Source organism: Ptychodera flava, assembly GCF_041260155.1.
Source record: "Ptychodera flava strain L36383 chromosome 23 unlocalized genomic scaffold, AS_Pfla_20210202 Scaffold_24__1_contigs__length_23054250_pilon, whole genome shotgun sequence".
Lineage (NCBI taxonomy): Eukaryota > Metazoa > Hemichordata > Enteropneusta > Ptychoderidae > Ptychodera > Ptychodera flava.
In genome coordinates this window covers 16,176,896-16,197,789 of record NW_027248278.1, presented here as the reverse complement: position 1 = coordinate 16,197,789, position 20,894 = coordinate 16,176,896, and the positions used below count along the sequence as shown (strand labels likewise).

The window sequence follows — 20,894 nt, the reverse complement described above, 5'->3', positions numbered from 1 at the left end:
GGAGTTGATATATAAGCCTGTCAAGATATGGTGTAGTGGCTACTTTGAAAATTGTAAAATGGAGGCAGTTCAGAAGCCTTCAGACACAAGACATTCATTCATAGGTGACACAGTGCCTTCAGTGTAAAGTCTGCATTACAACCGTTTTTTGTGTGTACATTATAGTTGCCATGGCAATTGTTCCTGTGTCTTGTAATGTTTTGGTTGTTTCTGAAATACAGCTGTTTACTCCAGCCAAAAGTAGTGAACACATGTAAACAAATATCAATAAAAACAAAGAAATAAAAAAACATAACTCGAAAAGGCTTGGTTTCTCATCCTTGGGCGTCCATCTTGGCAAGCTACATCAAACTTTCCTTAAATTTGGTTGAAAACTCAAAAAACATGCACTACACACATGATGGGAAGTGTATGTGTAGGATCACAGTACACGCTGTACAGTTCTGAACTAGTGGAGTAATTGTCGTCACCTTGCTTGGTGTCAGATTTGGTGTTCTTGTAACTAATGGGTAGTTGGAACTTGTCAGACCTCGCGAAAGGAAATAAACAGCCACGTCACACTGCATCTATTTTGCAAGGAACAAGTACCGGTAGCAGATGAGTTTTTGTTGGTCTTAGGCGGTTTGAACTTTGTTTTGTGAAGAACCATTTCCAGTGTTATCTATTCAAACCTGTCACCCTCCCCTTCCCTGAGTACAGGTCCACATAACCCTTTATAAACTGGGGGTTTGGGCCAAACCATTGTGGTAGAAAGGGTAAAGCCTATTCTGTTAGTGTTACACCTTTTCTACACCAACTTTTGGTACAGCCTGGCTGTGTTGTATGGCAGAGTTGGGACTCCCTATGTGAAGTGGCAATTGAAACTGCAGTGTAAAGGTTCATGGGTTTGATTTTGAAAATCATTTTAGTTCAGACATTGATTGGTGTGCTTGCATAAACGTTGTGTTTTATGGTTAAATGGTGGAAATATTCTTGGACTGGGGAGGTTTCATTCTGTCAAAGTTACCAAAACTTTCTTTCAGTACAAGGGTACATTTATCAGAATTGTCATATTGAGTCTACAATTTTGTAAATTACGTCACGTTTACAGTGAACTTGATGTCCAAACTCTCCAACAAATTCAATTTGATAAGTTTGTTGTCACTCAATACTTAGGGTATCAATTATCTGAATATACATGTTTGTTTTGAAATATCCAAATTGCTGTTGTCAACTGTGTGGTGGGTTTTGATTTGGCACAGACAGAAAACAAATTTGAACAAAGTTCAAAAGGTATAAGATTGATTACAAAGTGATTCTGTCAGTCATCAAAATTAAAGGCCAATTAGCCCTTTGAATACCGAAGTTGATTTTTGTTGCCATCATAGGACATAATATTTTTTTTCAGATTGAGACAATTTTTTTCAGATTTTTCCCAAAATTTTGGTCAAAAACTGTAACCAATGAACAGTTATATCAATTTTGTCCAAATTATTATAAAAAAAATTTACAGAAAAATTAATAAACATTGGTAAAATGTAGCCCAGATATTTTGGTGGGAAGAATTACAATGCTCAAAGGTAACACTATGGGTGGTAACTTCTTTCAGTTGTACTGTACATGTAGGTACTGTAGCAAAAGCTCTGCCTGTATGTAGTGCATGTACAGTGTATGTGGACATGATATTGAATCATATTGCGTTTTGTTGTCGTAGCTTGACCATTTGAATTAATCAGCTATGAAAAATGTAACATGAGTAAATACATAGCTGCGGACTGATATTTTGCAGATATCATGTGCAATGTACAGTGTTTCCCCTGGGTTCCAAAATCTTGTAGCAAATTTGGCTAGAAGCCCTAAAAAATTATTCGCCAAACGAGATTTCAATTAGCCAAGCCGATACCACTGATCACAAATGACGTCATTTCTTTCTCATTAATATGCAAAAATAAATATTTGTCTGCATTTTTCCGTAAGAATGACGGAAATAAACCCTGTTAGTGCTACTATGGATACTAAAAGTAACACCAATTTATGGTTCAGATTACAAGGTGCCAACATCATCCACGCATACAACATAAAATTTGTCCGAATTTCAAGCGACACCACGCGAGCGACACTTGTCCAAAGTTAGGCGTATGCAATTATATTCAGTTTCAGTAACAAACCTGAAATCGCTATCGTGCGATACTGTACATATCGCTACAGACAACGGCACGAAACCTGGTTCAGCATACTAGTTTTTTCAAACGAATCAGATATCCATTCTCGTAGCAGTTCGAAAGTAAAATACTCTCAGACTTGAGAAATATGTGCATTTTTTTAGACTTCCAATACATTTGCTTTACGCTTGAAGTTTAGCAAGCGAAGCTCGGCGCTCGGACAGCGCACAGCGTATCAATGGCGCTCGGGTCAGGGTCATCATCAAAGACGTCAGTGTGTATTCACAGCAAGCTTGCCATGGATCGCGGAAATCACGGATCATAAATCCAAATGTTCACGTCTCTTGATTATGTAAACAGAACCGTAAAATATCAATTATATACCATTTTGATATGGAGAAACATCTTTTTGTTTCACTGACGATCAAGTTAAATGCTCAAATATCGCGACAATTAAGACTTAGCGTATTTGCACGATGTGAATGCGGAACTAGGCGACTCAGCGGACGAGCGAGAGTCCGATGTCACGTCACAATACACCACGGTCCGTGATACACTGAAAATTGTCGCGAATTTATATTTAAGGAAGCCAATTCACACAAGTTTCTAACGCCAGTAAAGGTATTTTCTTGTTGGCAGCAATACACCACGAACAGTTTCGCTATTCAGGTGTGCCTTACTCGCTCTACGTTCTAAAAAATGCCATGTGTATGCATGCCGCTACCTTCCTTTCCAAATTCACGGTCGACTTTCGTACATTGATCATAATCTTTCTTTCCATTTCATAGCTTTACTTGCGCGTAGAATGTGTGTTGTAGGGTGGTTCCCCCCATATTGGTGGAGCAGCCAAAGTCAAAAAGGAAAGTTTGCCGTTTTTGCTTAGTTTCACAGTCACTACGATCCTTCAGTGTTGACGATGACATGGCTGTATCACACATTGCGCGTAGTCAAACCCAAAACTTCGCAACATTTTAGTCAACTAGTCATGATATACATGCGGTACTATTATTTGTGAGTTATTCGTTACAATTTATTCATACTGTATGTGTTACAAATAGGATCTCCTGACGCATAAGGTCGGGGATGTAGAGAGATAAAGCATGACGTCTCAAGTTGAATGCAGGACATCGATGTGCGCACGGACAGACAAAGTGATGACGTCATAGTGCAATTTTCGATTCGCAAGTTTGGCTAACTTTTGCCAAATCTTCTCGCCAAACGCTACTTTTTTCTCGCATTTGCGATTTGGCGAGCGGGGCAGTGAAACACTGAATGTATTGAGTAAATAGTGTCCAATTATAAGTCAAGGTGTTGTGTTTGGTTGCCCTGATTTCTGTACTGGTGTGGTGTGTGTAGGCAGTTGTATGACCCAGATAGACACGACTGCATTTGGTGATGTGATATCTCACAATTTTGTCATAAAATTCCATTCTTTATAACATCCTATATATTTCTATTGTTTTTGTTGTTTTTAAATAGTACATATTTGTCCTGCAGACAAAATCATGTTGTAACACTGTGTTCATCTTGTCAACACACCCTCTTATGTGTATAGATAATAAGCTCTCACATCATTGGCAAGTGGAGACAAGTCCAGACTGTCATACAGTTACAGTATTTAAACAGATTTTAGTGCAAAAAAGGTATAAATGTACTCATCTTCTATTAAGTTCTAAAATATAAATGATGAAAATGTTATCAAAACCTACCGCTGTTAATCTTTTATAAAACCTAAAGACAGGGTTTGTGACACATTAGGTCTTAACCAAATCATTTTTCGCCATGTATTTTGGAAAGGTTTACTCTTGCAAATATTAATCAATACCTGTAATGTGTCAGTAGTGGAAATATGACATTCTGCTGTTTTTTTCAGCATCTTTTATCGTCCAAACTGTAAATATTGCCAGGTGGTAGCTCCAATAAAACCCATCTTTTCACTGGTGTCGTACACAAACAAAGTGACTAACAGTATTTCAATTCATCTAGACAGGAGGAGGGGATTCCCCCTCTGTTGACATGTTGGCACCCCTGTAACAGTCTGTCAAGGAGGGACCATCCCCCCGTGAAATTGTGCCAGTCACACCTTAGATACAAAGTGGAATACATGAATTGATGAAATCCCCCTAAACTTTCTGGCACGGGGGAAAATCCCCCTGTTAATATCATTTTGGATGAAACACTGGACTTACTCACATCACCAGGGGACGCTTATTGAAGTAGGAAACACATCAAACTGCATCACATGTTACTATGATACAGAGTGGAAATAATAATTATTTTTGCAAACAGTATACCAATACAGGGCTTGAATAATACAAGTCTGTCAGTTTGTCCAAGAAGAGCCATAAATTTGGTAATATTTTATTAGTCTGTTTTTGAAAACATTTTCTCATTTATTGATTCTGCACCTGAAGTTTGTTTGAATGATAAAATATTAGCATTTCTACCATTAGATATTGTGCATGATATGCAGTGATATTGTTGATAAATAAATTGTTATTCAACTTCTGTCGTCAACCGTAACAAATTCAATGGATGTCACATACTCAGGCCGTGTCAAAACGTTGAGCCCATGGCATTCTGACATAATTTTTGGAGTAGAAAAAGAAACTTTATTTCACAGAGCAGACAAAAAAATCTCTTAAATATATCTCTATATTAAAAGTTTGTAGCTACAGTAGCTTCAAATTCCTTTGGTGTGTACTTTATGAAAAGAAGCGGCTCATTGGTACATGCCAAAATTTTGGTCAGTGGAAGAGTCTATAGGCAACTGGGCATGTCAACATTAGAAAAAGTTCAGAAATTTTCAGAGTAATTTTTTTTCACAACATTGGACCCTTAAAAGTTGAAAAATGTTGATCATGGAGTGGTATTCAGCAAGCAGATTATCGTAATAGAATACAAGATCCGTGGATAGGTAAATTTTTGACAAGGTCCATTAACCCTTTGAGTGCCAAAGTCAACTCTTGTTGCCTTTATAGAATGTGACATCACCAGCAACTTTTTTCAGATCTAGACAAGTTTTTTTTACCAAAATTTTGGTCAAAAATTGCAGCCATTGAAATGTTATGGCCATTTAGTTCAAAATTATAAAAAGATTACAGAAAAATTCATAAATATTGGTAAATGTTACACTGGAATTTTGGTGGGAAAATTACAGCACTCAAAGGGTTAAGCAGGTAAAGAATTATTCAGATCCCTGTAGTTCAGCACTATTATCTGTAGTAATTTATGTGATTGTCAGATATATATTTTCTGTTAATGAGAAAAATTTGGTCAGATCTTGACAGAAGTCATGAATCAACATTTGATTGGGTTAAAATGTGAGTTGCTTGCAATGATTGTTGTGTAAAGTGTTCATTCAAAAGGTATTCTGTGTACCTGTGGTCGGCTATGTGTTCCGCATTGAATGAATCTAAACGTCCTGGTATGTAACTCACAATGTGAAATAGAGAAACAATACTCCCTAAGATAACAAGATATTGTAAGTAGGTTTCTTTTCAGCTTCCAGCAATAATTAAAGCGGTCTTGACAGCGAAAGTAGGTCATATCGTCTTTCACACTCTTCAAGCATTCTTGTCACAATGTGCAAACTGTGTTTTGTTCCAGCTACATGTAGGTCATGGACACGTGTTACATGCTACTGTTTGTTGTGGCATGACACCTTCAGAAATAACCTTGTCCTACCCTCCCTTCCCCCCACCCAACCCTCACCCCTTCAGGGTAGTTTTGAACTTTCCTGAATTGTGAAAATCTACCAACAGCATTTATCGTTTGCAACTTTTTAACACACCTTTTTTCTTCTTATTGATTTCATAAGCTTCTTCCAGCTTGTATATAGTACTTGGATATTTTGTTGTGATTTTTCCTAACTTTCTGTAAAAAAAAAGAGAAATTTATTAAATGTCTATTTTTGTGTGTGTTCGTAATCAATGAATAATTACACAGCAGGTGTTAGGAAATCATTTTCATATCCACCAGCCTATGGGCAGGTGACCCCCCAAAAAAATCAGCAGCCCAGCCGGTGTTTACAACCACTCACAAGCCCACATTTAATTTTTATATGCAACGTGCTCGGAAGGTTATATCTCATTGGTCCATTGACGCTATTCACAGAAACGTAGGAGTTTGTGTATATTAATATTATAGAAATAACGGGCGACGCGCTGACCATTAATGTTTATTTACGGGGCAAGGGCGAGAGGAAAGCCAAAAATTAACGGGCGAGGCTTGCCGAACCCGTTAATTTGGCTTTCCTCGAGCGGGTACTGCATCTACAAATGCTTGGCAGCAAAACTTGACAAACTTTGGTCTTCCTCTGAGAAAAGTCAAAATGTAAATTTCGTTTTCATTTTAAAAGATGAATGGTGTGCTTAAAAGGATGTTTTCAACATTTTAAAGACACTTGAGAGACCAATTAGACACAAGACCTATAATTATTTTCGCATAGGCCGCCACAGTAGTGTTTAGCTTACACGTACCACCACAGTAGTGTTTAGCTTACACATATATTTAAATTTTCAGTGGCACAAATCCTATTGACAAGTGTTATATCAATGTCAGCTTGAGAACTGATTAATTTCTTGTGTAGGCAAGGCTCTATGAAATTTTGAATTATGATGAAAACAGTGCCCCCAGTGGTGATTTTGCAAAAATTCTTGCTAATTGCTATGATTTTCAAAGGCCTTATAGTTCCCTACTCTGAATGCTACAGATATCACTCATAACAGTCCGCATTTTGATGCAGGCAGACAATGACCTCTAATGACCTTTGCAAAACTGTAACAAATCCCAGCTTGAGCCAGACAGGCAATCAATGGACGTATCAAAACTTACAAGGTGAGCGCTATTTTTCACCCCAAACTACTTTTACTAGTATCTCCATGGGTAACAAAACTGGAAAGGGATTAATAAAATAATAATAATAATATTTGGGTTCTTATATAGCGCACATATCCACAAGTTCATGTGCTCAAGGCGCTTTACAATTATTATTACCCCTGGTCACTGGACCTAATATAAACCACTCAACTCCCTGGGGAGCAAACTACAGCTCACATGTGCAGCCAATAAGCGCAGCAGAGCTAAACACACACATTACAACCACTGTCCTACCAGGTACCCATCACTCCTGGGTGGGGAGTAGCAATGAGGAATAAAGTGCCTTGCTCAAGGACACAACACCATGGCCATGCCGGGGCTCGAACTCACCATCCTGTGATCGTGAGTCCACTGCTCCAGCCACTGGCCCATGATGCCTCCTCAATTAGGGATTACTGATCCTGTGCTGTGTAAGACCTTTGAGGAATCTCCAAGGGTACAAATCATAATGAATCATGTGATGTTCACTATTTCGCATTACTGATTCAGCAGTGTTCTCTTTGACCCCAGAAAAGTTCACATTTTAGTAATTATTATGTGCATCGGTGAAGGCACCATGTGTGACTACAGCACCTAGACTGAGAGGGCACAGTTGCTTCTGATGTGTATCAACCTAGTCAAGTTTGTTTACATGTAATACTGTGGTTGGCACCACCATAGGTAGATCCAAACAGTGGTTGATGTCAGTGTCATTGAGAAGGTTAGCAGCCATTGATTTATGACACTGTTGGCATGGCAATGCCATGGCAACTGACAAGAAAAGTCTTGCATGTGGCTTTGAGTACAATCGTTCATGTACACGTAGCCACTCAGGGTGGCTACCGTAATGTATTTAGTAGAGACTGAAACATTTTTATTCAGTTTGAGGTTGATGTGTAAGGTGACATCAGATGATAAGTGTGTTTAAAAAATAATAGTTTGCCAGGGCGACAGCTGTCATAGTAGACTGCAAGATGTCAGTGCTACGGTGTTTAAGCGAATATGCAAATTCATAACTGACATACTGTCATACAAGGCTGGAATAATACAGGTATTAAATTATTTGTATGTGTTTTGGGCAACAGGACATAGCTTAGTTTGCTCATGATTTTACACTGTCAAACATAGAGGGCGCTGAATGAGTCTTTTTTTTTTGGTCTGAAAACTTGTTTGAGCCATGCCAGTCTGGTCATTGCGTACAATGTGCGGTGTATTGTGGTCTGGATCAATGTTCAGTTGTCAACAATAATATTTGACATTTCACACATGCAGGCTCTATTGTCAAGTTCAAGACGAGATATTCTGACAAGGCTTTGGGAAACTGTTATTGACAAACAGAATAAAGATTCTGGACAATCTGTGTACATCAAATTTTACTCCAATGGAGTTTTACCATTGGAATTTATTCAAATTCCTTGAAATCAAATTTTCTAGTAATGTTGTTCCCGTGAATTTGGAGCATATGTACAGTGTACACACACGTCCCATGGTTATGACCTTTGAACCTTTCTCTGGCCTCCTATCGCAATGTACCATGTGTTTGAAAATTTTTAGCGCCCTCTAAAAATTTTCTTTTTTCTAATTTTTCTGTTCTCAGGCGTCGTACCGTGTAAGGTGGATCTTTTGATCGCCTGGCTTCTGTGTAAATGAGCACCATGAAGCGGACCACTTTGGAGAACCAGGAAAACGTTTATCCGCAGCGCCGCGTGCAAGGACCGGAAACGTTTGCTCACCGAGTCTTGGCGCCGGCGCCTCAACCAGTGTTCGACGGTGTTGGTGAAAATCTGGCAGGTGGACTTCAGTACCCGGCCGTACAGGGATATCAGTGAGTGATTTGTTATTTGAACCTAAGTACAAAGTCAATTTTGGTTGTTGTTATAAAGTATCCCTTAGTCAGTGTTTTTCAGATTTTTTGCCAAAATTTTTATTAAAGACTGTAGCTAATGAAATGCGATGTCCATTTTGTCCAAAATTATCAAAACATAGAAAAGTGCATAATAATTGGTAAAATGTTGCACAAAAATTTTGGCGGGAATAATTACAGCACTCAAAAGGTCCATGTACATGGATTTTTTCACCATGTTGTCTTCTAAATTATTACAAATAATTTCAAAGTAGGAATATTGGTAATTGTAATTTAAAATCTAAAAAATAAGCATCAATATTCAGAGAGGTAATGGAATACTGTTTTTAGATCTGAACTTGAATTCATAATACTGATCTCATTTGTGAATGGAAAACAGACATTCAAACAACATATAACAAAAATAGTAATTACCTCATTTGACCTGTTTAGGCAACACACGTGCCCATAGTTTTGACTTTTGAAAGTGTAAAATTGACAGATAAAGATACTTGTCCAAGTCAAAAAAAGCTGTCTAGCTGCCAATAACTGGGTACTTGTTCAAGCCAACAGAGAGGTGCTTGAAGCAAAGATAGACGTGAAGTGTACTAAGTTGATGAAATACAAGAGTTGTCTTGAGAACACCAGTTCTTAGAATGAGCATGCAGAATTTTATTGGTTTGAAATTTTTCTCTTGGCTCTTATTTTTGATGATCTCCAGACATCAAATTATTAACACCTGAAGGACACTGGGCCCAGTTCTCCATACCAAGGCAACTGACTCACTTAAGGGGTCCTCCTATAACTTTGTCAAGCAACGGAACCCCCTAGGTTTTTGTTGATTTGCAATGAATTGTCAGTTTGAATGGCAGACTAACTGCCTGGAATGTTATGTTGTATCTTTACGCATATAGAGCGCCATTCGCTGTTACTTTTGATGTAGCTTCCCGTTATTTTAATTCTGGTTGTAAAATACTTCTTATTCTACTCCTCAAATCTTATAAACCTGCAACGTGTTCAACTTTTGTCAGTGCAGCTCATATATGTGTGTGTGAACAATAATATGAGTCTGTACTAGAATTTACCATCAACAATAATATCCAGTGGTATTCCACACAAGATGGTACTTAGTACGCCAAGTGACAATGCTCTTTACAAGCAGTAAAAGAAATTGCTTATTTTGTAAACAAAAGTAATGAAAATATCATCAAAAATTACAGCTATTGAATCAACAATTTATCATTGAATGATGTCTCTTTTTTTTCTCATCAAGCAGAATGGCACCTGCGAGTCAAGCAGCTGGTCACCACGGCAACATCCATGCCCATCACCACGGCGCTGCCACCCAGGCACACCAACAGCAGACGGTGCACCAAGCACACGCACAGGCACAGGTATGTCATACTCGCCTTCCCGTCTTCATTTTGTGTTTGTTAGTATTTTTTCCAGGCTCAGATAGTGCCTTTGAAAGTTCCTGACTGACATTGTCCAAAATATTTGAGAAGTAAAGTAACTCATGCACTTCAAATATCACTGTGTTTTGATATTTTTCCAAACAAAGTGAATTACATTGAAAATTTCATTTTACATGTGTGTATAGTATCTTTTGTATTATAATACTTTCAATACATTCTGTATGCATGGGATCTTTAGTGTTTTAGTTGAAAATTCATTTTTCAAATGTAAAGCAAATTTTACACAAGGTTTTGTATTTGCCTTCGTCAATGAGAAGAAAATATACTTTTGTCCCTAAAAAAATGTCAGAAGTTACAGCGATTTTTCTTTTAAAAAAATGTGTGCCCTGTGCATTGATCTATTAATTATTCACTTTAAGACTTTTCTAGATCATTGTTTATGAATATTCATAGTCTTTTTAAAGATTTCACTTGAAGCTTTCAATTCATTTCGGAAAACAAACTGACCACTGATGCATCAACCCTTTGTTTGTATTGGTGAGTAATTGTGCAGTGCGCCCTCTAGAGTTATAAATGAGTCCCATTTCCCATCTCTTTTTAGGTTCATGCTGCCCAAGTGCAAGGCCAACAGCAGCAGTTTCAAAGGTTAAAGGTCGAGGATGCACTGTCGTACCTTGATCAGGTGAAGTTACAGTTCGGCAACCAACCACAAGTCTACAATGATTTCTTGGACATTATGAAGGAATTCAAGTCACAGAGGTTAGTTTTCTATTTCCGTGGACCCTTTAACTCATTGGATTTCTAGATTCTTTGAGTCAATTAGGAAATTTCTACCAATCACCCATCAATCAGAACAGTTCCCATATTAGTCATGCACTGAAAAAACGTCATTAAGTCAATGAGAACATTTTAGTCGGAGACAACATTTATGTATGTGGGTAGGTAGATAAGGTTTTTGTATGCATTTGTTACGTTGGTATGTGTATATGTATGTATGTGTATTTGTATGTTTGTTTCTGTCTACAGTGTTCTCCACAAATGAAAATTAAAGGCGGGCGGCTAATTAGCATATTTATTTGCATAATATTTGCATACAATTTACATATCACCAGGGCTATTCACAAGGCATTCCAGTGATGAGATATACTTCTGACATTTTTAATATTTTTCTCCATTCAGCAGTGATAAATGGCAAGCTATACAATTTATTTTTAAATTTAAATCCTTTTTATTTACATTAAATAAATAATAAAACATCAAAAGTGAAAAAAAACATTGAACTAATACAAACAATACACAATTTAGTAAATACATTGCACAATACCAACATGAAAATTCAAAAGTAGGCCTACATGAGAAGTAATCAGTGTTCGAAATAATCGGTGGCAAATGGTGGCACGTTTTCATGTGATCCTCTGTTACTATATGTTTGTCTGTAGCCGGATTGGTAAAGCCATGAACGTCTTTTTTTTACGTACCGCGTCCATGACAAGTTGATACGGGACTGAATATTTGCACTAAGTTACAATGCGGAGTCAGCGGAGCATGCCTGCAGAGAAACATACGTTGACTTTAAAACTCTATTCATAATAAAGAGAGGCCCCAAAAAAATGATACCAGGTATTTCCAAGAGAAAGATTTGAAATTTCATCGACTCATAGTTCGGCAAACGTACAAAACTTTGACAACTGCGCGGCGTAGGCTGCCATGCATGTTTTTTGTGGAGCAGGAGCACGCTGGCGCTCTTGATCTCGATCACACGCGACCTTTGAACTATACAGTACAGAACAGTGTGTACATAGCTGCTGTATTCGGATGATCACACGAATGATGATTTTAGCTCGTGCATTTTCTTTTTACTTCATTTCATTGTGCCTTTAATATTTTAAAACGGTCACGGATTTTGAAATTTGATCAAACGCAACTGCTTCTCAAAGTCAATCGAGTGAATCGCATGCAAGTTACGAATGCGTGACAGGAAGTGACACACATAGCTTCAACGTCATGTGGACGTACACGGATCTCAAAATGGCTAACTCGGCTCGGATTGGCAACGACCTGAACACGCGAAGTACCATACTTTTTTGCATCTGATATTTGTGTCAACCAATCGTACGATTTTAGCCACATCTGATCGAAATCACTTTTCCTGACCTTCGGATCCTTACAAGTACGAGACATTGGCGGCAATGGTAGTTGCCTATAGTATAGATGCTTTGACTGAGTGCCCGCTGGCAAAAATGCAACACCGAGCCTTGTACCGTGTCCGTTGTATGAAATGGACGGTGTCTGTACGGTACGGTCGGCACATTTCAAGCTTTTTGAATTGAAGTCTTAGCGAATGTTCATCGGCACTACGGCCGTTTCACACTAAAAGCTCGCTGAAATAAAAGCGTGACAAAATCGCCGCTGAGATCGGCGGATATGAAAGAGGATCGGGCCGATCCTTTGAGAACATTGAGGATTGCATGCAGTCGCAAAACAAACCGACAGATGTGTGAACGGCCCCTCTTTATTACACGACGTTGTCAGTTGCTGTCATTTTTATTCAATAGGCTTTCAGATATTGTTCGGACAACTGACCAGTGTTTCCTCTGGCTAATTTTTTCTGTTAGCCATACTGGCTAATTAGGCTCAAAACTGATTAGCCACCATTTTGTAACCAAAATGTTTCAGTATGAGCGTGACCCATCGAGATTTTTCCAAGGAAAAAAATCATATAGCTGCTAATTTGCATAACAATACATTCAATTGTTATGGTCATGAGTTTATGTTGTTAACCAAAAAATTTATAGTGGAAGCTCCCACTTTTTAATACTCTGGGGAGAACAATGTGACCTGATGGTATGTTTCAAAGAAAACAAGATGCACATGTACACATACATATTTTTAACACAGTCATGTGAACAACTTTTTATTTCTTTCATCAAGATACTGTATCAACACATTCTTGAAAAACTGTCCCATACTGACAGATAAAATACTTTCTTGGACAGATCAAGAGCCAGTGATTCACTTTCACAAGTATCCATCATCTCTCTCTCTCTAAACCCTGTACAACAGAATTCAGCTTTTCCACAAGTTCTTCTCTAAATGGTATCTCATTACTTGATGATTCATGTTCATTTAGTTTACAAAGTACACCAGAACCAGATATTCTTCTGTCTTTCATATTTGACCAAACAGCGAAAGCTCTGTTTTGAAAGTCAAATTGGTCTATATCAGGGCCTTCAATTGCAATTCTCATTAATCTTTCAACATTTTCATTTCAGTGCTAAATCTATTGCGAACAGCTATTTTGATCAAATTGAATTGACTCACACCTCGCTCACAGTCTACAGTTGCAACTTGAATCAAAAGAGCTATCTGAGCTAATTTACACAATTCGACAAACCATTCCTCCTGCAATTTCCGTTTCTTCTTAACAGCACTGCCCTTTGTCACGTTTTTCTGGCGTTTCTTGCTGCTTTCGCTTGTAGTTGTACAGGCAGAGGAGCTCGCCTGTGACTGAGAGTTTACCGGTTGCGATTCAGGGTGTCTGGCTATCTGGTTGCATAGCCCTGTTGAACTTTGATCAGTGTCAGCTGGTTTTTGTCCCGTGGTGGCCTTTGAATACACTCCGCAGTCAAATAGGCTTTTCTGTCCTTAAGAGGTCATTTATGCAAGCCACCCGTCAATGCACCATGCACGCCATTCAAATCAGTCATGGCGATGGCGGGTCATTAAAAACGTTTTAGCAACGTTCAGCTTACCCCCTAGACTATTGTTTAAAAGTCAACAGAGCTTGCGCAATACCACCCATTTTAAACCCCTTAGGCCAAGTGGTAAAACAGTGGCAGTGACTCAACACTTCCGCATTAGGAATTTGGATTCGCCAGGCTGGCGAACTGGCCTTCAAAAAAATTCGCCAAATGGACATTCCATTCGCCAATTGCCTAATTGGCGAACGGCAGCGGAAACACTGCTGACTGTGAAAACAGTTTAGGCTACAGAAAACAAAGGTGGGCGGGCGAGATAAAAGGTGGGCGGGCGAGATTAAAGGTGGGCGGCGACAAAAAAAAGCCGGGCGCACCGCCCGTCAGAAACCCCTCGTGGAGAACACTGGTCTATGTATGTATGTGTTTGTGTGTATACATATTCATGCACTTGTGTCTATTTATATGTGGTCGTCTTAAATATGTATCTCTTCATATATATCTATCTGCACATGTATTTGCATCATATTCTGCCAAACTCGTTAATTTTGTTTATATTACCTTTTCTAAATCCTAAATACACTTATTTTTTGTGAATATTTCTTGAATAATTTTTTCCTGATCCCATGTTTTTGCATGGAAAGTAATCGATGAATAATTAATGATATGGATAAATTATTGTTATGTCCACAGTATTGACACGCCAGGCGTAATCAACAGAGTGTCCAACCTCTTCAAGGGTCACCCTGACCTAATCGTCGGGTTCAACACCTTCCTACCGCCGGGTTACAAGATAGAGGTGCAGGCTGGCGACTGTACCCAGGTCAACGTCAGCATTCCGGGCCAGGCCCAACCCAGCACCATCACTATGCATCCCACGCCACCGCCGGCCCAGCAACAGCAGCAAGCACCAGCACAGCAGCAGTCGCAGCAGCAACAACAGCAGCAGTCGCAGCAACATCAGCCGTCGCAGGGGCCGCCCACACAACTGCAGTCCAGCAACGCTCATAAGGTAATTGTGTGAACATGTTTCATAGTGTGGTTGTGCTGATATTGCAAAGGATTCATTCAGCTCAGAAAATTACATTTTACACTGTCTTTATATTTGTATATGTATGCAAGCAGTTGTAAGTAATTTTGAATTCTTTGCGTTGGCAGTAAAAAATTTCTGTTTGTGAAAGTTCGTTTTAACAGAAGCAGTGTTTCATCTAGATGGGGAGGGGGGATTCCCCATCTGTTGACATGTTGGCACTCCCTAAGCAATTTGTCAAGGGGGAACCAGCCCCCTATGAAAAGGTGCCAGTCACACCTTAGAGACATAAGTAGAACACACAAAGTGGTGAAATCCCCCGAAATTTTCTGGTAAAGAGGGAAATATGAAACACCGAGACAGTGAGATTTATTAAATTGAATTGCATTTAACATGCTTTATTGGTTATAGCCAACTTGACATGACAGTGACCTATGAACTTTGCAAACCAGGGCTATTTTGTCTCTGTGTGACCTTAGTTTGTTACTTTCTGCCCTCACCCATCAAACCCTGTTTGGTTGTAAATCTATGTGCAATGTCAAAGGTCACCAAAAGTGAGAGTTCAAAGTTATTTTCTGTTTTGTCTGTTCTACCAAGGACTTACAGACGCTTGGGTTGATGTGCCAGATTGACCCCATGCAACACCAAAGTAGCCACCACAATGTGACCCCCGGCCATAGCAGCGCGGCCGGTGCTGGTGGAGGCAGCGCTGCCGGCGCTGGCAGTGGACCGACTCAGCCGTCGTCCGGACAGGGCTTCACTCAGTCGCCGTCTCAACCATCGCACCTGGCGCAGGCCATGGCGTCACCGCAACATGGCACCCAGCAAGCCGGCCAGCAAGTTAGCCAACCAGTGGAATTCAACCATGCTATAAACTATGTCAACAAAATCAAGGTAAGCGCCATAACCGACACATCCCTCAATTAGATTGTAGAAGCCCATACTTCTTATTCAAAAGGATGCGGAAGGTTCCATTGTCTTATGCTGAGAGGGGTGACCCAGCCCTTACAACTCTTACAACAACAGGCCACATTCTGTGAATTGAAACGCTTTTTGAATAACAGAGCTATTTGAAGGTGGCATTCTGTGTATACGAGAAACAATGCTTTGAAACTTCATTATACTTCTTCATTCACTTCAAGCTGCAATATGAGTTCACACAGTAGCATAATATTGTGAAAACATAACAGTCTCCATCTCTGTACCCAAAGCACATTCTGCTCCATGGTTGAGATATTACGTGTAACCCTTTGAGGTGCCCAAGTCAATTTTTGTCACCTTTATAAATTTTTTTTCAGATTTTTGCCTAAGTTTTGTTAAAATACCGTAACCAATGAAATTTGATGTCCATCTGGTCTAAAATTATCAAAGAAATTTCATGAAAATTACCATAAATTGGCAAATTGTTGCACTAAAATTTTGGTGGGACAAATTATAGCAGTGAATCAAAGGGTTAAGACATTTCAAGACAGGGTGCATAGGATTTGAGTAGATTGATAAAAACAACCAATGTATTTTTCTTTCTTGAAGAATCGTTTCCAAGGACAACCGGACATCTACAAAGCATTCTTGGAGATTCTTCACACGTACCAGAAGGAGCAGAGAAATGTGAAAGAGTCCGGTGGTACGTACCAACCGAGTCTGTCGGAAGCCGAGGTGTACGCACAAGTCGCCAAACTTTTCCAGAACCAGGAGGATCTGTTGCAGGAATTTGGACAGTTTCTGCCCGATGCAAACAGCGCCCAGCACGCTGCCAATTTTGTGAGTGCTTTCACTAAGGTAATACTTAACGTTTCTGAAGTTTACTCCCCAACATATCAGATTAGTTTAGTCAATTAATGATCAGAAATGAATTGCTACACTGGTTGGAGTTGTGTCTGAGAGATAAGCAAAATAATGTGACATGAGAGAGTGAGTGATCTACTAAGAATAGTGTTCAGAATTGACGGATGTGTGTCATATTTATCACCAACTGTGTAATTTTCCCATTATCACCAATCAGCTGTCAGGTTAGAAAAACTACTACCAATCACCAGGCAGATTACAAAAATAACTGCCGATCAGTATCCAGGTTGTAGAGATAACGCCCAATTGGTACCATCAGTTTACAAATATAAATGCCTATCAGTTGACAGGTTACAAAAATATACAACCATCAGTAGCAAGTTTATAAAAAGAATATCCAATCAGTGAGTAGTTGATATTTTACCCACCTTGTAAATCTGAAATGGAATTGCAATCTCCTGAACATACTTGTCCCCCATTTGTCTGCAAATCATAATCAGTGGAAAATGAATGAAATGAATGTCTTCTGTTTTACGTCTTACTTTGTGTGAACCACTAGCCATTATTTTACTGCAAAGACACAACAATCTAAACACTCAATAATTGCACGTATGACATTTCACAATATCTCCGACACAAGAAAATGACGCACATTAGTTTCAATTAACTGACAGGATTTGAAGCAGCGTCCGTCCGGCGTACCGAACGATCACAGCGCCGCCGTGAAAAAGAGCAGCATGTCCAGTAAGAACAACAACAGAAGCTCCCACTTGAAGCGATCCAGTATGTCTGGCCAGTCCGGCGTCCCCAAGGTAAAAGCTGACTTTGACTTGAGATCATCCTATTTCACTTCTCTCGGGGGTGTCATTTGTTGAAAACCTGTTGTTAACTGCATCTTGTATCTGATCATGAGAACGCAATGCCCCTGTAGCAACCCCCTCCCCTACCCAGATTATAACTTTCATTTGTTGTAGCCCAGTTGTCTTTAACACTGTGGCTGGACCTAAACACAATGGAATAGGGTTAACGTTTAACCTTTTGAGCGCCAAAGTCAATTTTTGTCAAAAATATACCCCGGTCAATTTTTTTTCAGATTTTTGCCTAAATTTTGATGAAAGACTGTAGCCAATGAAATGTTATGTCCATTTGGTTCAAAATTATCAAAAAAAATTAAAGAAAATTCATAAAAAGTGGGAAAATGTTGCACTAAAATTTTGGTGGGAAAAATTACAGCACTCAAAGGGTTAACAAGAATTAGTGATATTGCGGTAATGTTAGTCACCAGGACATTGTTCTAAAGTTCTCTATTATGACTGTAATTAATTTTTCAGAAGAAATCCAGATCTTTGAAAGACCCGTCACTGTCTGACTCCAGCAAACACGGCAGCCTCAGTGAATTTTCATTCTTTGATAAGGTGGGTAGATTGCATTCATGTTCAAGTTCATAACAAAAACATAATATGTGTAGAGTACATTAACTTCTGTCAAACATAGCTTTCCTTCAGGTCAGTGTTACATGTTGCATGATGTATAAAAGTGCATTCATAACGTGTTGTATTGGCAGCTCTTACTGATAATATTTCTGAACTGCGAGTCTACGTTGTAATTTCTTGCAGTGTTTTTGTTTCATCCTCATATTGGCATGTGTAATAATGTCTCATTTTCTAGAATCCAAGAGAACTATTTCATCAGTGGAGTGTCACATTGATATTCTCCTTGTCAAGAATTTGTCCATCCCTTGGCTTGGCAACACAAGATGCATGTCAGTTGGGCTGTGAGGGCACACTTCACCTGCATTATTCTCATTCTGTCATGTCTAGGTGAGGAAGGCTTTGAAAAGTCAAGAAGTGTACGAGAATTTCCTGCGATGCTTGCTCCTCTTCAATCAGGAAGTGGTGTCGAGGTCTGAGTTGGTTCTGCTTGTCACACCATTGTTAGGGTAAGTAAGTCTTCAAACAAAATTCCAGTCTCTCGTTGAATGTTTTTCAGAGCACCACCATTAAATGTTTTTCAAAGACAACTGACCACACCCAGGCTATAGGTCACTGTTACAGTTGTGCATACCCAACTTCCACATTTATTAGAAATATTTTCTGAATTCATGAAGCAGGGGAATACATGTACAGTGTAAAACTCAGTGGTTTTGTTTCAGAAATCTCCTCTCAAAGCATTAGAACATAAAAACGGAAGTGTCAGTCAGGGTTCACCTACTTGCCACTGATTTTGGTGCAGCTGTATTCTTTTCATTTGTGTGGGCGGGACCCATAAACCAGATATAGGGGTGACAAAGGGTATGATGACAGTCAACTCCTCCATGTTAGATAAATTGATAATGAATTATTCTCAACTACTCTTTCGATCACAAGTTTTGTCAGATATGTAAAGTCTGATGTTGTGTTTGTGTGTGTGTGTGTGTATTTTGTGAAACAGGAAGTTCCCAGAGTTATTTAAGTGGTTCAAAGAATTCCTGGGATACAAGGAATCTGACAGGATAGAAGCCGTGGCACCATCCAAGGAAAGAAGTAGCAGTGAGCTGGCAACTGAAATTGGTGAGTCAAATAAATACAGTGTCTTTGTAGGCGTTGTCGTTGGATTCGAACACGTAGGGGACTGGCTGGGCCTCTGAGAATTCGGTCCAAGGACAAGAAAAGATAGTTGTATCACTGTTGTGTCACTTGAGAGTGCTAAATGATTCTCATCAGGGTGCTAGAAGATTTGTCACAGAGTGCCAGAAGATTTGTTACTTGAGGGTGGTAAAAGAGTTGTCGCGTCAGAGCACAAGAAAATTTGCCGCTTGAGGGGGCTGAATGATTTGCATCAAAGTGCCAGAAGATTTTTGACCCTTGAGGGCGCTAAAAGAGTTGTTGCTTCAGAGCGCCAGAAGATAAGTCGCTTGAGGACACTCTTCGTAGTCTCGTGAGTGACACATCCATCATTATAGAGCACTTGTTGCATTTATGCAAGACAAAAAGAGACTGTATCAAATAGTGGTCTCACATTTTTCTCTTTTTTGTGTGCAGATTTCTCATCGTGTAAGCGTTACGGTGCCAGTTACAGGGCCTTGCCTAGAGCTACAGCCAACCGAAAAGCAGTGGTAGGACTGCTCTCTGTAAGGAAGTACTCAACGACACCTGGGTTTCGTTCCCGTCCTGGTCGGAAGATTCGCAGTTTGTAACATCGCGCAAGACACAGTATGAAGAACACGTTTACAGATGTGAAGATGAACGATATGAGGTTAGTATATATCCATTCCCCCACCTCTGTGCATTGTTTATTTGGCACAGTCCTGGGATTACCTAAGGGTTTGTAGGGTGATACCATTTAAATAAGGGTATGAATTATTCACAGAAATGTCCCGTTCTAAATTAACATGTCCATGCCAAATTTGTAATCCCAAAGAGCATGATTTGTTTAGGTTTGCTTTTACACTGTTATGTTTTCCAGACAGGATTTTTCCAATGTCAAAATATTTCACCAATTTGCAAATTTTTGTGAAAGCTGGAGGTTTGGAAACATGTTCTGGAAAATGCCATGTTACATGAGCCGTACGCTACTGAAAAGTCCTGGAAAAGTCCTTCAAAATGGAATTGAGTCCTCGAAAATCCTGGAAAATCGATCAGCTACCCAGTTTTCAAAAACTCATGATATGATAGGTCATAATATTGTATAAACCATGTGTAAAATAATACGTAGGTAGGATATATCATAAAGATTATATTACTTGGAAAAGGGGTTTTTTTGGACATCGAAAGGTCAAAATTGCTGAAAATCCTTGACTTTTTGGACCATGTATTGATGTGATTCTGAAAAAAACCGAAATTTTAGCTTGGCTTACAAAACTTGCATGTTTTGATTTCAGCTTGATATAGTTTTGGAAACGAACCTGGCAACCATCAAGGTACTTGAAGGCGTGCAGAAGAAGCTATCTCGCATGTCGTCCGAGGAGGCCACCAAATTCCGTCTGGATAACTGCGTGGGGGGTACGTCAGAGGTGATACACCGTAAAGCCATCCAGAGGATATACGGAGACAAAGCCCCTGATATCATTGAGGGATTGAAAAAGAACCCGGCAGTAGCTGTGCCTTTAGTTCTCAGAAGGTAAGATTCACTCTGTGGCTTGCAGCG

General features: G+C 39.3%; 1 protein-coding gene and 1 long non-coding RNA gene across 2 annotated transcripts in view; one reads left to right on the top strand and one right to left on the bottom strand.

Moving 5' to 3' along the window:
• Positions 1-20,894, bottom strand: part of LOC139124946 (uncharacterized) — a 477,972-nt gene that overhangs the window by 137,493 nt on the left and 319,585 nt on the right. The gene's annotated exons all lie outside the window — the stretch shown is intronic.
• Positions 1-20,894, top strand: part of LOC139124577 (paired amphipathic helix protein Sin3a-like) — a 43,552-nt gene that overhangs the window by 7,726 nt on the left and 14,932 nt on the right. Inside the window, 13 exon segments of the mRNA XM_070690708.1 lie at positions 8,599-8,826; positions 10,121-10,238; positions 10,861-11,018; positions 14,648-14,966; positions 15,582-15,878; positions 16,515-16,763; positions 17,444-17,581; positions 18,101-18,184; positions 18,590-18,708; positions 19,200-19,318; positions 19,790-19,834; positions 19,837-20,003; positions 20,629-20,867. Of these exon segments, the coding sequence (XP_070546809.1) occupies positions 8,648-8,826; positions 10,121-10,238; positions 10,861-11,018; positions 14,648-14,966; positions 15,582-15,878; positions 16,515-16,763; positions 17,444-17,581; positions 18,101-18,184; positions 18,590-18,708; positions 19,200-19,318; positions 19,790-19,834; positions 19,837-20,003; positions 20,629-20,867 (2,231 nt within the window). The 5' untranslated portion in view covers positions 8,599-8,647.